At 50.2% G+C, this 15,922-nt stretch overlaps 2 protein-coding genes across 3 annotated transcripts; both read right to left on the bottom strand.

Moving 5' to 3' along the window:
- Positions 1 to 1,218: 1,218 nt before the first annotated feature.
- Positions 1,219 to 1,992, bottom strand: PFN3 (profilin 3). The gene has a single exon (XM_003981209.5). The coding sequence runs from the start codon at positions 1,696 to 1,698 to the stop codon at positions 1,285 to 1,287; it is 414 nt and encodes a 137-aa protein (XP_003981258.2). The 5' UTR covers positions 1,699 to 1,992; the 3' UTR covers positions 1,219 to 1,284.
- A 972-nt stretch (positions 1,993 to 2,964) lies between these two features.
- On the bottom strand, positions 2,965 to 15,514 carry F12 (coagulation factor XII). 2 transcript variants are annotated; one of them, XM_045054223.1, is made up of 16 exons: positions 15,384 to 15,514; positions 14,253 to 14,505; positions 11,121 to 11,245; positions 10,694 to 10,751; positions 6,765 to 6,864; positions 6,537 to 6,607; positions 6,133 to 6,243; positions 5,857 to 5,988; positions 5,601 to 5,705; positions 5,287 to 5,452; positions 4,991 to 5,193; positions 4,672 to 4,894; positions 4,323 to 4,459; positions 4,073 to 4,222; positions 3,383 to 3,531; positions 2,965 to 3,292 (listed from the first exon to the last, which is right to left on the bottom strand). In XM_045054223.1, the coding sequence occupies exons 3-16, from the start codon at positions 11,175 to 11,177 to the stop codon at positions 3,125 to 3,127; spliced, it is 1,830 nt and encodes a 609-aa protein (XP_044910158.1). In that variant the 5' UTR covers positions 11,178 to 11,245; positions 14,253 to 14,505; positions 15,384 to 15,514; the 3' UTR covers positions 2,965 to 3,124.
- Between the last annotated feature and the right edge of the window lie 408 nt (positions 15,515 to 15,922).

The raw sequence follows: 15,922 nt of genomic DNA, 5'->3' as shown, positions 1-15,922 counted from the left end.
GGGGACACTGAGGGAGGGGACAGGGAAGGTGAAGATGGGCAAGAGAGGCCATGCTCTGGGCCCCAGCACATAGTGGGCAGGGACTGGCCACCCTCCCTCCCACCTTTGTCCTTTAACTTTGGGCAATAAACCAAGCCTCATTTAAACCCATCCAAGCTTTTCAGGGCACTGGGTGGCTCAGTTGGTTAAGCGTCTGGCTACAGCTCAGGTCATGATCTCACAGTTTGTGGGTTCAAGCCCCTCTGTGCTGACAGCTTGGAGCCTGGAATCTGCTTCAGATTTTGTGTCACCCGCTCTTTCTGCCCCTTCCACCCCCAAAATAAACACTAAAACAAACAAATCCATCCAAGCTTTTCAATTCCTCCTTTTCCATAGGGCCCCTGGAGCTGAGGCCTGCAGAGTGAAGGTCAAGGGGTAGGGAATGCCTAAGTTCCTCCTTCTAGTCTAGAGAGTCCTCTGGGGCCTTTGGACTCCAAGGGGGCAGACGGCTATAGGGCCCAGACCTCGTTGTGATGGTCTTGGCCATGTGCTCTTCTCCCAATCCCTTTGGGATATGTGGGAGGAGATGCAAGAACCCGGGAGCCCCAGAGTTGCTCTCCAAGCTACCAGCCCTACTCCATCACCCACTTACACTTGAAAAGGCTTCCTCCTGCCAAGTAGAGGGGGTGACTAGTACACTGGCCTCCAGCCTGACTCCCTGACCCCATAGGGTCTAGCTGGGGTTTGCTTTGGGAGGGGTGTGGGAGGAACTACTTTTACAGTTTGTCCCACACAGAGGTGTGGAAAGTTTTCTTGGGAAAGGACCCTGGGAAGTCAGGCCAGAGGCCTCTGCAGGGCATTCATGGATAGGAGGGCCAGGTCTAGGGGACAGGAGGCTGGGAAGCCTCTGAACTCAAAATCCCAGCCCCATCAGGCAACCCCTCTTCAAGAATCGTTCTGGGGCGCCTGGGTGGCTCAGTCGGTTAAGCGTCCGACTTCAGCTCAGGTCACGATCTCGCGGTCCGTGGGTTCGAGCCCTGCGTCGGGCTCTGGGCTGATGGCTCAGAGCCTGGAGCCTGCTTCCGATTCTGTGTCTCCCTCTCTCTCTGACCCTCCCCAGTTCATGCTCTGTCTCTCTCTGTCTCAAAAATAAATAAACATTGAAAAAAAATTAAAAAAAAAAAAAAGAATCTTTCTGGAAACTGGTTTCCTCATCTGCAACTGCCCAACATGCAAAAACACAGGATGAGCCAGCCAGGCCCAGCAGTTTATTTTGACGCAGTCACCAGTGGCCTAGCTGTACTGCTATGTGCCCTGCTTGCGTAGCCCATTGATCAGCTCATGCACTGTCTTGTTGAGGATGCCCCCATGCACACCCCGTCGGCCCATGAGCACCAGGAGCGCGCGCGGGGTGTGGCCCACGCAGACAGCACGCCCATCCAGCCCTTTAGTGCGAGCGTCCAGGACACCATCTCCCTCAGACAGCAGGTGGTCTCGGATGACGCAGCAGCGGCGGCCTGCCACACTCAGGCCGGCCTGCAGGAAGGTGTGCCGATCAGGCCCTGTGAGCACACCCACCTCCTGCGGTGATATGGCAGCTAGAAGGCCTCCAGGGCGCGATGCCCACACGCAGCGATTGTCTGAGTGGCCCATGATGGCCACGTCATCAATACGCTGGTCCCGCAGCACTCCACTGATATAGCCTTTCCAGTCCCCCATTCTGGCTCAGAGTGTGCCCCTCGCCTTGCACTTTTAAGGGATATCCGGCTGTTCCGTGTGCCTGGAACTCCATGCACTGTGAGGCATGTCAGGGCGGGGTTGTGACATCGAGGCATGGTGATGTCACAGAGACACTATGTACACTGGAGAATGTGTACATGGGCTGAGGGAGAGAAGCTCATATCTTAGACCTGTGTAAAGTTGTAAAGTTAGCCTGAAAGATAAAATCACACCGATCTGTACAACCCTTGAGAAACCAACTTAAATGGCTCACTGAGCGCAGTGTGCACCCGGGTTTAAGAACAAAAAGAAAGAGGAGCGCCTGGGTGGCTCAGTCGGTTAATCATCCGACTTCGGCCCAGGTCATGATCTCACAATTCGTGAGTTCAAGCCCCATGTCACGCTCTGTGCTGACAGCTTGGAGCCTGGAGCCTGGAGCCTGCGTGGGATTCTGTGTCTCCCTCTCTCTCTCTGCCCCTCCCCAGCTCATACTTGCACTCTGTCTCTGTCAACAATAACTTAAAAAAAAAAAAGAATGAAAAGAAAGAGAGCAAGTGGACAGCTAGACCTCCCAGACTGGTGACCATTGAACCCCCCAGAATCCTCAGTTTGGTTCAACGTTAGGAACATCAGCATCTCCTGGGAATCCATGAAACAGATTGCTGGGTCTCAACTTGAGAGCTTCTGATTCAGTAGTATGGGAGGTAGCCAGAGAATATGCATTTCTAACAAGTTCCCTTGTGACACTGCTGCTGGTGGTCCAGGCACAATTTGAGCCCCACTGCTCTAGTGCAAGTTCGGGTGGGGGTGTTATCCACATTGCCAGCTCTAAGAGTCCACAGCACTGTTTTAATGTGAAGCATTTCTAACCATGGTGCTCAGCCTTGACTGCACATGGAATCACCTGGGGAGTTTTAAAAACATACCACTACCCACACCCCCTCCCTAGAGATCTAATTGATCTGAAGTGGATCTCAGGCACAGGTTCAAAAAGCTCCCCAGATGATTCTAATGTACAGTAGAGATTGAGAACCTCTGTCCTATAAACTTCAAAAGTTAAAAAGTTAGTTCATACAAGAGATAAATATATGGAGCCACCCTGCTCAGGACTTGGTACACAGTATGGCTCAAAGAACATCAGTTGGACACCAATCTATACCTTGTTTAAGATCTTAATAGATCCTGTTCCCCGAGGAGTATGGAGAAGTGCACCAGTTTACTGTCTTGGCATTTCCCATCAGGTCCCCTGAAGAACTATGCCTCTCACACATTTTCAGACACACTTTATTGAGTGCCTACTCTATGCCTGGCGCCAGGCTGGTGGTGCTGAGAGGAATCAAACCCAACCCTTGCCATCCATGATTATGCATCAGCCACCCTTCCATTCCAGAATCCCCCCAGGAGGGAAAGACAAGTCCCTGGATGGTCAGGAATTGGTGTGCTCCTGGATCCAGGCCAGGTAGCTGGCCACGTCGGTGTACACACCTGGTTTGTAGCGGTCGCCACAACCGGAACCCCAGCTGACGATGCCTCGCAGGACGAGCTGGTGCTCTGCGGCCTCCTCCTCACACACTAGCGGGCCCCCGGAGTCACCCTGGGTCAGGGACACGTGGCTCAGCGCCCTTGGTCTGGAGTCTGGACTTGATGGGGTGGAGGAGGGCACCAAGCCAGCCCATGGGCTCACCTGGCAGGCGTCGGTGCCACCCTCAAGGAAGCCAGCGCAGAGCATGCCCGAAGTAAAAGAGACTCCGTGCACGTCCTGGGCGGAGCAGCGCTCAGAAGGGATGAGCGGCACCTGTGCTTCCTGCAGGAAGCTGGAATATTCCCCGGCCCCTGCGAACCAAGAGTGCCTTCCTCACACCCTTCACGACCCTGCTGACTCCCCACTAACTGGCCTCTGTTGCAGCAAGCCCGTGAGGAAGAGTTGCTATTAATACCATTTCTTAGACAAGAAAACTGAGACCAGAGAGGAGCCGGGATTTGAATGGAAGGGGCGGAGCAGGAGTGCTTTGGAACCCCACTCCCACTTCCCACCCAATGTCTCGGAACAATATTTCCCAACTAGCCAACCGGCTGCCCCAGCGCGAGGCCGGCATCCTTGTTAGCCCTTGCATCGCAGTACCAAGAAGTAACCAAAGGAAATTGTGATTCTCTCTGTACCCCTTAGGAGCCTTGGGGACCTCCCCTTCCCCCACCCCAGCAGTGAAGCCCAGGCCCTGGCAGGAGCTGACTGCAGACACAAGGGCCCTGCAAATCTTCCCAACCCACCAGGTCAGCGCCACCTGTCCCTAGTGGTACCAAAGCTGAGAATTTCTCTTGCCTACCCCGGTGGCCAGAGGTGTCCCTGCCGCCCCTAGCCAGCCCTTCTGCCTACCCTCAAACTGGTGGCCCCAGCCTGCCACCTCACAGAGGGCGGCCTCGGCCTCAGCTGGGCGGGCAGCGCTGCTTGGCAGGCACACCGGCTGAACGAAAGGCGACGGGAGCGCGCAGTGGCCGTCCTCTCTTTCCTGCAGGCGCAGCAGGGCTAACCCAGGCGAGGAGGAGGGTGAGACCCAGACGCTGGGATTTCGAGCCCTCCCCCACCCTTTCCCCTGGTCGCCGAGGGGGCGCTCCCGCCCCCGCACCCAGGTCGTGCTGGTAGGTGATGGGCGAGAAGGCCTCGTGCAGGCGGTAGGCGCGCACGGCCAGAGTCTGGCACTGCTCACAGCTCTGGTTATGGCGGTCCTGGCCGAGCACCACCGTCAGCTCCTCCGGCGGGGGCCTGTGGGCGGAGGGGATGCGGGGGAAAGCGAGCTCAGAGCCGGCCACAGGCCTCCTGCCCCCGAGTCCCTTGCTGGGTTTCAGCTTCCTCCTAGGGCACTGGGGAAGAGGGAGAGGGAGGTAGGGCATGGGTTCGGGTGTTGCACGGAAGCTGGGCTCGGAAGAACGAGGAGCTAGGGTCCTGGGCAGGGCGCCAGACGCGGCGGCACTCGCCGGTTCTGCAGGCAGTGCGCCGCGGTCAGCACCCAGCAGGAGGCGATGAGGTTGCCCGCGCAGAAATTGTGGCGCCAGTACAACGCGGCGATGTAGGGGTGCGCCCCGGGCAGGGCCACCAGTCCCCCAACCACGCGGCTCAGCGAGGACAGCCGTTTCCGGAGCCGTTGTCCGCAGCTGGGACTCGGCAGAGGAGTGGGCTGCTTCGGCGTCGCGCCCAAAGCTGTGGGAGGAGCCCAGGCTGAGTGCTGGGAGACCCACCAAGGGCTGGAAGGTAGCTCGCCGCGCGCCCTCTGACTTCCCGCCACTTCCCAACTACCTGGGGTCGGGGGCTGAGGCTTCTGCAGTGCTGAAAGCGAGGGCAGGGGAAAATCCGGGTGCTCAGAGGGGACCTGGGTTGGAGGCAGGAACTGAAGAGCCTCTAGGACTGGGGGTTCGCAACGTGCCAGGCGGCAATATTCCCAGCTCAGCCGGTCGCCGCTCCACACGAAGCACCACGGGCGGGTGTCGTTGTCCGGATTCCTGTAACCACCGGAGGGGGCGCTGTTAAAGGGTAAGGAGCGCCAGAGGGCCCTGGGGCAGAGGGAGATGCCCCGCCCGCCCCACCCAGAGCACCTGCAGAAGGCATGGTCGCCCAGTCCCCAGTTCAGCGCTTGCTCTGCAGTCACGTTCCGGTAGGTGGCCTCTGAGGCCCACGGCTGACACCGGGCGCCCGACAGCGCAGTCTCGGCTGTGCCGCGGTAGTCAAGCCCGTGGCCGTCGTAGCATCGCGCCTCAGTGTCTGGGGAGAGAGGCGGCTCCTTGCAGCCTGGAACTGGTGTGGTTTCCCACTGCCCTCTCAGCCACTTTCCCCACTCTCCGGAGTCCCTCTCCTGGAGTCCTTCTTACCTGGGGGCGGAGCTTCTGATTCCTCCAAGATCCCTACTCACCTACGTCGCAGAAGCGTCCTGCGTATCCCGCGCGGCAACGGCACAGGCGGTGACCCTCCGCCTCTAGGCAGCTGCCTCCGTTGAGGCACGGGTTGGTGTGGCAGACTGGGAGATGGAGCACATTGAAGCACCTCTGGGCCCGAAGACCTCACAGAAAATTCCCCTTTCTTTCGGCACCCCGACTGGTTGCCTAACAGCTTTTCCTCCAGACCTCTGCCTTCCTCCTCTCAGGCCAATTCCTGACCCATCCACTCACCCTGGCTGGCCAGCGGCTTGCAGTGGGCATCAGGACCCTTACACTGGCACTCGGCCACACCCGCCGATTCAAGCCTATGCCATGTTTCTTTCTCATGGAAGAACTGGAAAAGCTGAGGCTCAAAGCATTTCTCTGGGGACAAATGGGAGAGGGCAGTGGTCTCAAGAGAGGCCAGGATCATGCCAAGTCTCCGGGGATCCAGAGACCTCTTCAGTGGGCCCAGAACTGCCCCTGTTTTTCCCAACAGCCCCTCACATGGCTTCACCATCTCCTTACCTCTCTGGCAGTGCTTCCCAGTGAAGTGTTCTGGACAGATGCAGTGTGGGCCTTTTGGCATGTTCACACAGGTCCCTCCATTCTGGCAGGGGCTGTGTTTGCTGCAGTGGTCTGAGAGATGGATACAGTGGAAGGAAGAGTGGGGAGCCTGAGTCAGACAGCCTGGGTCATGGGAGATAAGTCCCTACCCAAACCTGCTTGTCCTATGACCTTGGCACTCCAAGTTTCCATGCCTTAGTTTACCCACCTGCAAAATGAGGCTACCTTCTCCTAGAACTTCTCCCTCTGGAGGAAGGGAAGGGTCTGGATGGGCCCAGAATACCAGGTGGGTAAGAACTGATGATACCCAGTAGAGTAGTGGGAAGGAGAGGGTCCTGAGCTACCCCAAAGGCTGTGTGTAGTACCTTTCACTTTCTTGGGCTCCAGGCAGTATGCCCATTGCTGGTCCTGCTCGAAGTTGGGACTGGTAGCACACCTGTAGAAAAAGATGAAGCTTCCCTGCTCTGCCCAGGGGATTGGCCAACCCTTCCCTCTCAGAGCCCCCTTTCTCCAAGCAGTGTTCCTTGGGCAGATGGATGGGCAGAATCCGTCTCCCACAGGTCCCTGCTCCAATCCCTTCTGGGTAGTCTTACCAGGGCTGGCGGCCAGGCCGGCCCTTGTGGATGCATGTGTGGTACAGTTGCCGGTTGTACTGGAAGGGGAAGTAGCAGGGCTCCCCAGTGACAGTGAGAACTGCAAAGATAACACACTCCCTGATGATGTTTCCCATGCCCCCCACACCCTGCTCAGGTGCTACCCCCCAGGGCCTGATTGGAAAACAGATAGACCCTTGAAAAGATCGTTATGCCTTCAAGAGGTTCAGTTCTGCCAAATTGAACTTAAGATGTTCCCTTCTGCACTCAGACAGCTGGAGTGGGCTCCTGACCCCACCACCTGCTAATTGTGTGACCTTGGGCAAATCTGTAGCCCCCAGGCCTAGAAGAGTGCTTGCCACAAAGTAGCCACTTAATAAATACACGTTGAATGTAGAAGTCACTTGACCACTCTGAGCCTTAGTTTCCTCATCTGTGAAATGACAACAATAATAGTATAGTTGACCCTTAAAAACCTAAGTTTGAACTACACAGGTCCACTTACGTGTGGGTTTTTTTTTTCGATAAATACAGTCCTCTAAATGTATTTTCCTTATGATTTTTTATTAACGTTTTCTTTTCTCTAGCTTACTCTATTACAAGAATACAATATACTGTATAATACAGTTAACATACAAAATATGTGTTAATTAACTATTTATGTTGTTGGTAAAGTTTCCCATCAGTAGTCTACAGTAGGCTATTAGTAGTTAAGTTGTGGGGAGTCGAAGCTTCTACATGGATTTTCTACTACACAGGAGGGAGGGCCTCAGCTCCTCTGACCTTCTTGTTCAGGGATCAACTATATAGCAGAAAAGTTTCAGTTTTGAGAGATGAAAAGAGTTCTGGAAATGGATTGTGATGGTTGTACAACAATAGAGTGTACTTAATACCACTGAATTGTACACTTAAAAAGTATTAAGATAGTAAATTTTATGTTATGCATATTTTATAATAAAAATCACTTTTATTTATTTTAAAAGATTTTTATTTTTATATATTTTTTAAGTTTATTTATTTATTTTTGAGAAAGAATGCACACAGGGCAGAGAGAAAGGGAGACAGAGAATATCAAGCAGGCTCTGTGGTGCTGGCACAGAGCCCAACATGGGGCTTGAACTCATCAACCATGAGATCATGACCTGAGCCGAAATCAAAAGTCAGACACTTAACCAACTGAGCCACCCAGGCACCCCTTAGATTTTTATTTTGTGTTTTTAATTGTTTGTTTGTTTGTTTGTTTATTATAGAGAGAGCACACATGAGCACTGAAGAGGGGTAAAGGAAGAAAGAGGGAATTGTGGCTCAATCTCACAACCCTGGGATCATGACCTGAGCTGAAATCAAGAGTCGGATGCTCAACCGACTAAGCCACCCAGGAGCCTCTAAAGACTTTTATTTTTAAGCAATCTCTACACACAACATGGGGCTCTAACTCACAACCCCAAGATCAATAGTTACATGCTTCACTGACTGAGCCAGCCAGGTGCCCCTAAAAATCACTTTAAATGATGCAGGTATATTTGTACAGGAAAGTGTTCAAGGAGCACCTGGGAGGCTCAGTCGGTTAAGGATCAACTTTTGATTGTGGCTCAGGTCATGATCTCAGAGTTTGTGAGATTGAGTCCTGCCTCCAGGCTCTGTGCTGCCAGCACATAGCCTGCTTGGGATTCTCGCTCTCTGCCCCTCCCCCACTCATGCCTTCTCTCTCTCTCTCTCTCTCTCTCTCTCTCTCTCTCTCAAACCTAAAAAGAAAAAAAGAAAAAAGTATTCATAATTTTAAATGAAGAAGGGCAGTTAAAAACAGCATGTCAACGGGCCCCTGGCTGGCTCAGTCAGTAGAGCATGCAACTCTTAATCCCAGGGTTGAAAGTTCAAGCCCCATGTTGGGCATAGAGATTACTTAAAAATAAGATCTTGAAAACAAAACAAACCCAAAAAACCAGCATGTCAAATGTGGTCCTATTTTTGTACAAATATATTTACATATACATCAAAAAGAAATCTAGAAGGACATGCTCCAAAAGTTTGTAGGAGTGGTTTTTAGAAGATAGCGGATTATGGAAGAATTTTTTCTTCTTTTGCATTTCTGTAATTTCTAAAGTTTTTACAATAAAAATGTTGCTAGTAGCTATTATTATTTTTAAAAACAGTATAGTATAGCCACTCTGTTTGCTGCCTTCTTGCTAAACTGTATTGGTAATCCCTAAACCAATTCTCATGGTGCTTTTATGGTCATTCATGGATGTGCATGGAGTGGTGAAAAATGTGAGGTCCGGAAGCACAAATTCCCAGCTAAGGTGAAACAAGGTGATGCTCTGCTTCTTGTTTCAGCTTTTCTCCTGTAACCACGTGTCCTTTTCACAGTCTATTCAGAGCCACATTTTTGAAATTTTGTGCTTCTGGTAGATGATTTTACTATTGAAAATGGCCCCCAAATATGGTGCTGATGTTCCTAAGTGCAAGCAGGCCATGATATATATATTCTAGAGAACATTTATGTGTGAGAAAAGCTTCGTCCAGGCTTGAGTTATAGTGCTCCTGGCCATGACTTTATTATGAATGAAGGGACAACACAGTAAGTAAGCTATCTTGAAGCAGAATGACACATAAAATAAGCTTCTATGTTGACAGTTGATGAAAATGTTGTGACCAGAGCTCACAGGAACCTAACCTTAAATTTCCTTTAGGAGCAGTCATTCAGTATTTGCTAATTCAGTGTTCTCTGTGACTTTATAGAACATGACAACCATGAATGACAAGATTTGACTATCTACTTCAGAGGAGTATTGTGAGACCTAAATGAGATAATGTCTATCAAACACTTAGCACAGAGTCTGGCACATAGTATGTGCTCAATAAGCATTTTGTCGTTATGTCATATGTGCTGCTATTTTGTCGTTAAAGGCAAAGGCACAGCAGCACTCGCTGAAGGCCACACCAGGAATAGGATTAAATGAGGAGAGACCCTTAAGATGTAAATGGGATAGATAGAGAGGAGGAAGACTTCAAGTAGGTGATTAGGCAAAGGCAGGGCACTTAGGTTGGCTCAGGAAAAAGAGAAGAAAGCAGTTTGGCTGGGTGTGGAAAGATGAGGCAAGGAGGTAGAGGCAGGCGGTGTCAGGCGTGGGGCCCTAGTGCCATGCTGAGGGGCTGGGCCTGGCCTCACCACACAAGGCTTACCAGGACAGGGTCCATCTAGTTCACAATTTGAGGAAAATATTGAGTGCCTGGAAGAATGAAGGCAATGGGGAGCTGTTGCATGGTTTGAGGAGAGGGGAGATACAGACATCCCCCATCTAGAAGGGAGCTTGATAAGTAAAAGCTAATATAGTTTAAGCATTCACCATGCAGTAGTCTGTGGGCTGAGTGCCTCACGTGGATTAACAACTCATTTCTCCTTCTCCACAACCCTAAGAGATTTACTATTACCACCCTCATTTTATGGGTGGAGAAAATGAAGCTTGGAGAAGTCAAGTCACTTGCCCAGAGTCACCTAGCACATAAGTGATGAAGCCAGGATTCAGAGGCATTTGGGCTTCAGAGCCCTGCTCTTGTCCATAAGGGCCCTGGCCTCTGTGTGGCATGACTGATGCCTATGAGATGTACTGAGGGAAGGAGAAGAAGAAGAGAGGCTGGGGAAACTGAGGGAGACTGGAAGGCACTGGGCTGGGAACTCAGATATAGCCCAAGCCCTGCTCTCAAAGAGCACACAGTTCACTATCACTCTGGGTCCCCAGTGCCCATGGGAAAAAGACCTGACACATAGTAGGCACTCTGGTCTGAATACTAGCCAAAGTAGGGACAAAGTGAAGAATGTCCCGGATCCCTCCCCGTGTGCCAAGGGCCCCAAACTGACCATCTGCACACTCCCCACCATACTCATTCCCACTGAAGGGTCTTTTAGGAGGCACAGCCAGGATACTTACCTACTGTGTGCTCATCTGCTCTGTGCTCATGCTCCTTAGGGGCTTTCCAAGGTGGAGTCTACAGGGAAGAGAAAAAGGGAATTTTCCCAGAAAGTCGGAGCCTACCTCTGATCCCATGCCAGTCTTCAGCTTCCTCTCACATCTCAGAAATGCAGGAATTTTCTCAAAAGACCCAGACCCTTTGTTCCTCTTCCTATTGTCTCCTCAAGGTCCCCCTCCCCCAGAAATGAAGGCCATGTCCTCATATCCACCAGCTCTAGCTGTCTCTCTTCCCTGCCCCCCTCCCCCAGGCCCTATGGGTTACTCTTGCCTTTCCAAACAGGCCTTCTAGTCACCTGGACCAAAAAGTCATGAGCAGAGGCCAAGGCTGTAATAGGGACCCTCAGGGCCATCTCAGCACAATCCTCCTGGCTCCCACAGCTCTCACCAAAAACGCTGACTCCAGGCTTCCCAGCAGGGACCCCAGGAACAGGAGAGCCCTCATGGCGTCTGTTAGTCTAGCTGCTTGCCCAGGAGTCCAGATCAATAGAATTGGTCAAAGGTCCTTGAGTCCTGGGAATTAGAGATTGGTCGAGCTGCCCTCTTGGGCCTGGTGGGGCATAGGCTGTTTGTGGAAAGTCAAGCAGAGCAGCTTCCTTGCTAGGCCCCCAAGGGCAGGGGAGTTGGGATTTGGTGAGGGACTGACACAGTGTGGGAAGAAGGACCTATGTTTCAGGTTCTACTGGGAGGAAGTTAAGGAGGTCCAAGAGAAGCTTCCTACTAAAGGGATCTTAGAGTCCATGATGAGGTATATTCATTTTCTGTTGCTGCCTAAAATTAACCACAAACTTCATAGCTTAAAACAATACCCACTGGGGCACCAGGGGCTCTGTCAGTTGAGCATTCAGCCCTTGGTTTCGGCTCAGGTCATGATCTTATGGTTCGTGAGTTCAAGCCGTGTGTCAGGCTCTGTGCTGATGGTGCAGGGCCTGCTTGGAATTCTCTCTCTTTCCCTCACTCTCTACCCTCCTCCCCCCACTCTCTCTCTCAAAATAAATAAAAACTTTTAAAAAATAACCATTTATTTGCAAATCTGTAGCTCAAAATTCCAGCACCGTGTGACTGGGTTTTCTATTCAGGGTATCACACAACTGTGATCAAGGCTGAGTTCTCTGAAAGGTCTGGAGGAAAATCCATTTCCAAGCTCATTCAGGCCATTGGCAGAACTCAGTTCCTTGATTTGTAGGACTGAAGTCCCAGTTTCTTTGTAGGCTGTCAGCCAGGGGCCAGACTTAGCTCCTAGAAGCTGCTTGCATTTCTTGCCATGTGGTCCCCTCCATCTTCCAAGCCAGCAACAGAGACTCTCCCCCATGTTGACTCTCTCTCACACTTTGAATCTCTTTTGCCAGGAAGAATCCCATTCCATTTAAGGACTTACCTGATTAGGTCAGGCCTGCCAATGATAATCTCATTTTAAGGTCTATTTACTTGGTACCTTACCTACATTTGCAGAATTCTTCTATAGAACATCTAGATTAGTGGTGGATTGAATAACTAGGAGAAGGTATGCATACACCATGGGTCCTGGGGGCCATCTTAGAATTCTACCTACTACAGAAAGTGGGCCAAGAAAGTAGATGATCCTATGAGAAAAATGCTAAACCAAGAGGTGCTAAAATGTGCAGTTGGAGCAAAAGTGTGGGAGATGGGATGGCATTATTATTTCTCCTGCCCCCAAACCATTCACCTTGATTCAGTAGTGACACCCTGCTTTTTCCTTTGGGAACCACTCCTCCTTCATCCTCTGGGTGAGTCTCTAGTGCTTCCAGTTCTACCTTCAGTTCTAAGCATGGGGGTGTGGCCTAGGTCTGGCCAATCAGAGCATGGTATCTCTAGACCATAGCCATTGGTTCAGGGATAAGCATATACACAAATTTGGCCAGAGTCAGCCTTGGGACTTTTGCCAGAACTTTGGGAAAAAAGATACTTTCTTCCCACTCATGTCACCAGGAATGCAAGCCGGGAGATGTTGATTTTGTACTGCTTGGGGAGACACTGCCTGAGAAGGAAACCTATACATAGGAAAAGTAGAACAAACAGGGAAGGAAGGATGGAGGGATGCTGTGGGAGTCAGCCTCCAAGATGTTCCCTATTGATGCTCATCTCCTGGATTTCATGCCTTAGTATAGTTTCTTCCCACATGAGTTAGAGTCAGAGCTGTTCTTTGTGTCCAATAGAATATGGCAGAAGTGATGGTTTTGCTCAGCCCAGGTCATAAAAAGGATTGCAGTTGCTCACTCTGGGGGAAGCCAGCTTGCCATGTTGTGAGGACACTCAAGCAACCCTACAGAGAGGCCCATGTGGGGAGAAAGTAGTCTCCTGCCAACAACCAACACCAGTTTGAATGAGCCACTTTAGCCTGGGTGGCTCAGTCAGTTAAGTGTCCGACTTTGGGTCAGGTCATGATCTCAGGGTTTGTGAGTTAGAGCCCCACCTTGGGCTCTGTGCTGACAGCTAGGAGCCTGGAGACTGCTTCGCTTTCTGTGTCTCCCTCTCTCTCTCTGCCCCTCCCCCACGCATGCTCTGTCTGTCTCTCTCTCAAATGAATAAACATAAAAAAATTTTTTTTTGAATGGGCCACTTTGGAAGTGGATACTGCAGCCCCAAACAACATCTGGCATGCAACCTCATGGGAGGTCTCAAGCTAAAACTACACAGCCACGTTGCTGCTGAATTTTTTTTTAAGGTATAATTGATTCTCGAACCTTGGGGACAGTGAGAAATGATAATTGATTGTTTTTTTTTTAAGTTTATTTATTTATTTTTGAGAGACAGAGAGCACTAGCAGGGGAGGAGCAGAGGGAGAGAAGGAGAGAGAGAATCCCAAGCAGGCTCCATGCTGTTAGTGCAAAGCCCGACAGGGGGCTCAATCTCACTAAATGTGAGATCATGACCTGAGCCAAAATCAAGAGTTGGACACTTAACTGACTGAGCCACCCAGGTGCCCCAATAGTTGTTTAAGTTTTTTTTTTTAATGTTTATTTATTACTGAGAGAGAAGAGAGAGAGAGAGAGAGAGAGGTGGGGAGGGACAGAGAGAGAGGGAGACACAGAATCCGAAGCAAGCTCCAGGCTCTGAGCTGTCAGCACAGAGCCTGATGTGGGGCTCGAACTCACCAACGGTGAGATCATGACCTGAGCTGAAGTCAGACACCTACCGACTGAGCCACCCAGGTGCCCCAAGTTTTTTTTTTTTTTAATTTGTTTTGAGAGATACAGAGAGACCCAGCAGGGGAGGGGAAGAGAGAGAGAGAAAAAGAGAGAGAGAGACAGAGAGAGACAGAGAGAGACAGAGAGAGAGAGAGAATCCCAAACAGGATCCATGTTACCAGCATGGAGACTGAAGCAGGACTCGAACCCACAAACCGTGAGATCATTATCTGAGCCAAAACTGAGAGTCAGACACTTAATGGATGGAGCAACTCAGGTGCCCTAATTGTTGTTTTAAGCCATAAGTTTTAGGGTGATTTGTTACCAGCATTTGATAATTAATATAGACGGATTGATTCCTAATAACTTACCCCATCCCTCAGCTGAGGTGGGAGTGGGCATGTGACCCATGTCTGGCCAATCAGAACACGGCCACTCTCTGTCCTCAGTGATTTGTTCAAAAGGAACAGCTGACCCCAATCAAGTTGGTAAGAGGCAGCCCCAGGATTTTTGCTGGAATCTTTAAGACAGAGGCTTTCTCTTTCCATAGAAGTTGCCTCATTGGTAAGAAGTAAGCATGGAGCTGCTGGCAGCCATCTTTATCACCTCAGAAAGAAAACCTGCCTGAGAATAAAGACAACACAGATTAAAAACAGAGTCAGAATATGGGAAGGACAAATTTTGAGTGACACCATTACAGACCTGGGATCCAAAGTCAGAACTACCACGTCTTCCCTTAAGTTACTTGAACCAATAAATTTCCTTATTTTGCCTAAGCCACTTTGAGTTGCAACCAGAAGTCCTAACTGATGCAAGAATTCATATATTGTTACCAGGAAGTTTCTAAAACAAAACAAAACAAAACAAAACAATACTTCCCATGATCACTCTGTAAGTCAGTAGCTTAAAGTAGGGAAATAATGACTTAGAAACAGGGACTGGAAAAACAAAACAGCAGTGAACCTGAATCAGGAAACTTTCAATTTCATCGAGGCCACTGACTCCCTCAGTGTGACCTTTGGTCAGGGGCTCAGCCCCTATGAACCTTAATTGCCACACCTCTTTAGGGAGGTAGAGGCACTCATACTGTCTGGCCAGCTTGTTGAGATAGCTGAATGGGAATACATTTGAAAGGGTAGAGCCTGGCATACTGTAAGGGCTCAATCTACAGAAGTTTGTAAAGAAACTTTCCCATATGGACACACTCCCCCTTCTCAGCAATTTCTACACAACTGCCCCAGTTCTCCCTGCACACCTGGGTGTCTTCCATCAATTTTGGACTAGGGAAAAAAGGCACCATCTTCTTTCCCTGGCTTCTATCTTTCTACTGCTGGGGTGTGGGTCTATGGGATGAGAAATAGGAAGCCATAAAGTTCCTGCTCACAAATATCTGGATACACACACACAAAACCCCACTTCTCTCTAGCAGAGACTTGGGGCATAAATTTCAAGAGGTGACAGAACTGCCTATTCAAAGACAAGTTTAGGGGTTCAGAAAGTACCTGGACTACCATCTTTCATTCCTTCTCAGTTGGTGGCACCATTTTTCTCCAATTCAGGTTGTCAGCATGGAATCTTTGTGCAAATGGAAGCCACTCCTTCCTCCAGACAAGTGCTATCTGGCAGAACTTTCTGTGAGGATGGAAATACTCTCAGTGCTGTCCAATATAGTAGCCACGAGTCACATATGGCTATTGGATCTCCTCAAATGTCACACCCTGAGACCATTCCCCCTCACTCTTTCGTATTTTGTCTTAATGTCTTTTTTTTTTTTAAGTTTTATTTATTTTTGAGAGAAAGAGCAAGTAGGGGAAGGGCAGACTCCCACACAGGCTCTGCACTGTCAGCATGAAGCCTGATGTGGGGCTCAAACCCATGAACCGTGAGATCATGAGCTAAACTGAAACCAAGAGTTGGACGCTTAACTGGCTGAGCCACCCAGGTGCCCGCGTCTCAACAGTCAATTACTCTCTGAGACCATCCTATTTATTTGATTACTTATAGGATTAACCTTTACCCCCCTTCTAGCACTTAAGCAGAG

Source organism: Felis catus, chromosome A1, assembly GCF_018350175.1.
Source record: "Felis catus isolate Fca126 chromosome A1, F.catus_Fca126_mat1.0, whole genome shotgun sequence".
NCBI lineage: Eukaryota > Metazoa > Chordata > Mammalia > Carnivora > Felidae > Felis > Felis catus.
This window is presented reverse-complemented; position numbering and strand designations above follow the sequence as displayed.

Coding starts and splice junctions, on each gene's coding strand:
- PFN3 (XM_003981209.5), bottom strand. CDS start 1,698: ATGGGGGACTGGAAAGGCTATATCAGTGGAGTGCTGCGGGACCAGCGT.
- F12 (XM_045054223.1), bottom strand. CDS start 11,177: ATGAGGGCTCTCCTGTTCCTGGGGTCCCTGCTGGGAAGCCTGGAGTCA. Junction 5,706..5,856: donor CAAGCCGCTGGCCAGCCAGG/GTGAGTGGATGG, acceptor TCCATCTCCCAG/TCTGCCACACCAACCCGTGC. Junction 4,895..4,990: donor GCCTCAGCCCCCGACCCCAG/GTAGTTGGGAAG, acceptor CTCCTCCCACAG/CTTTGGGCGCGACGCCGAAG.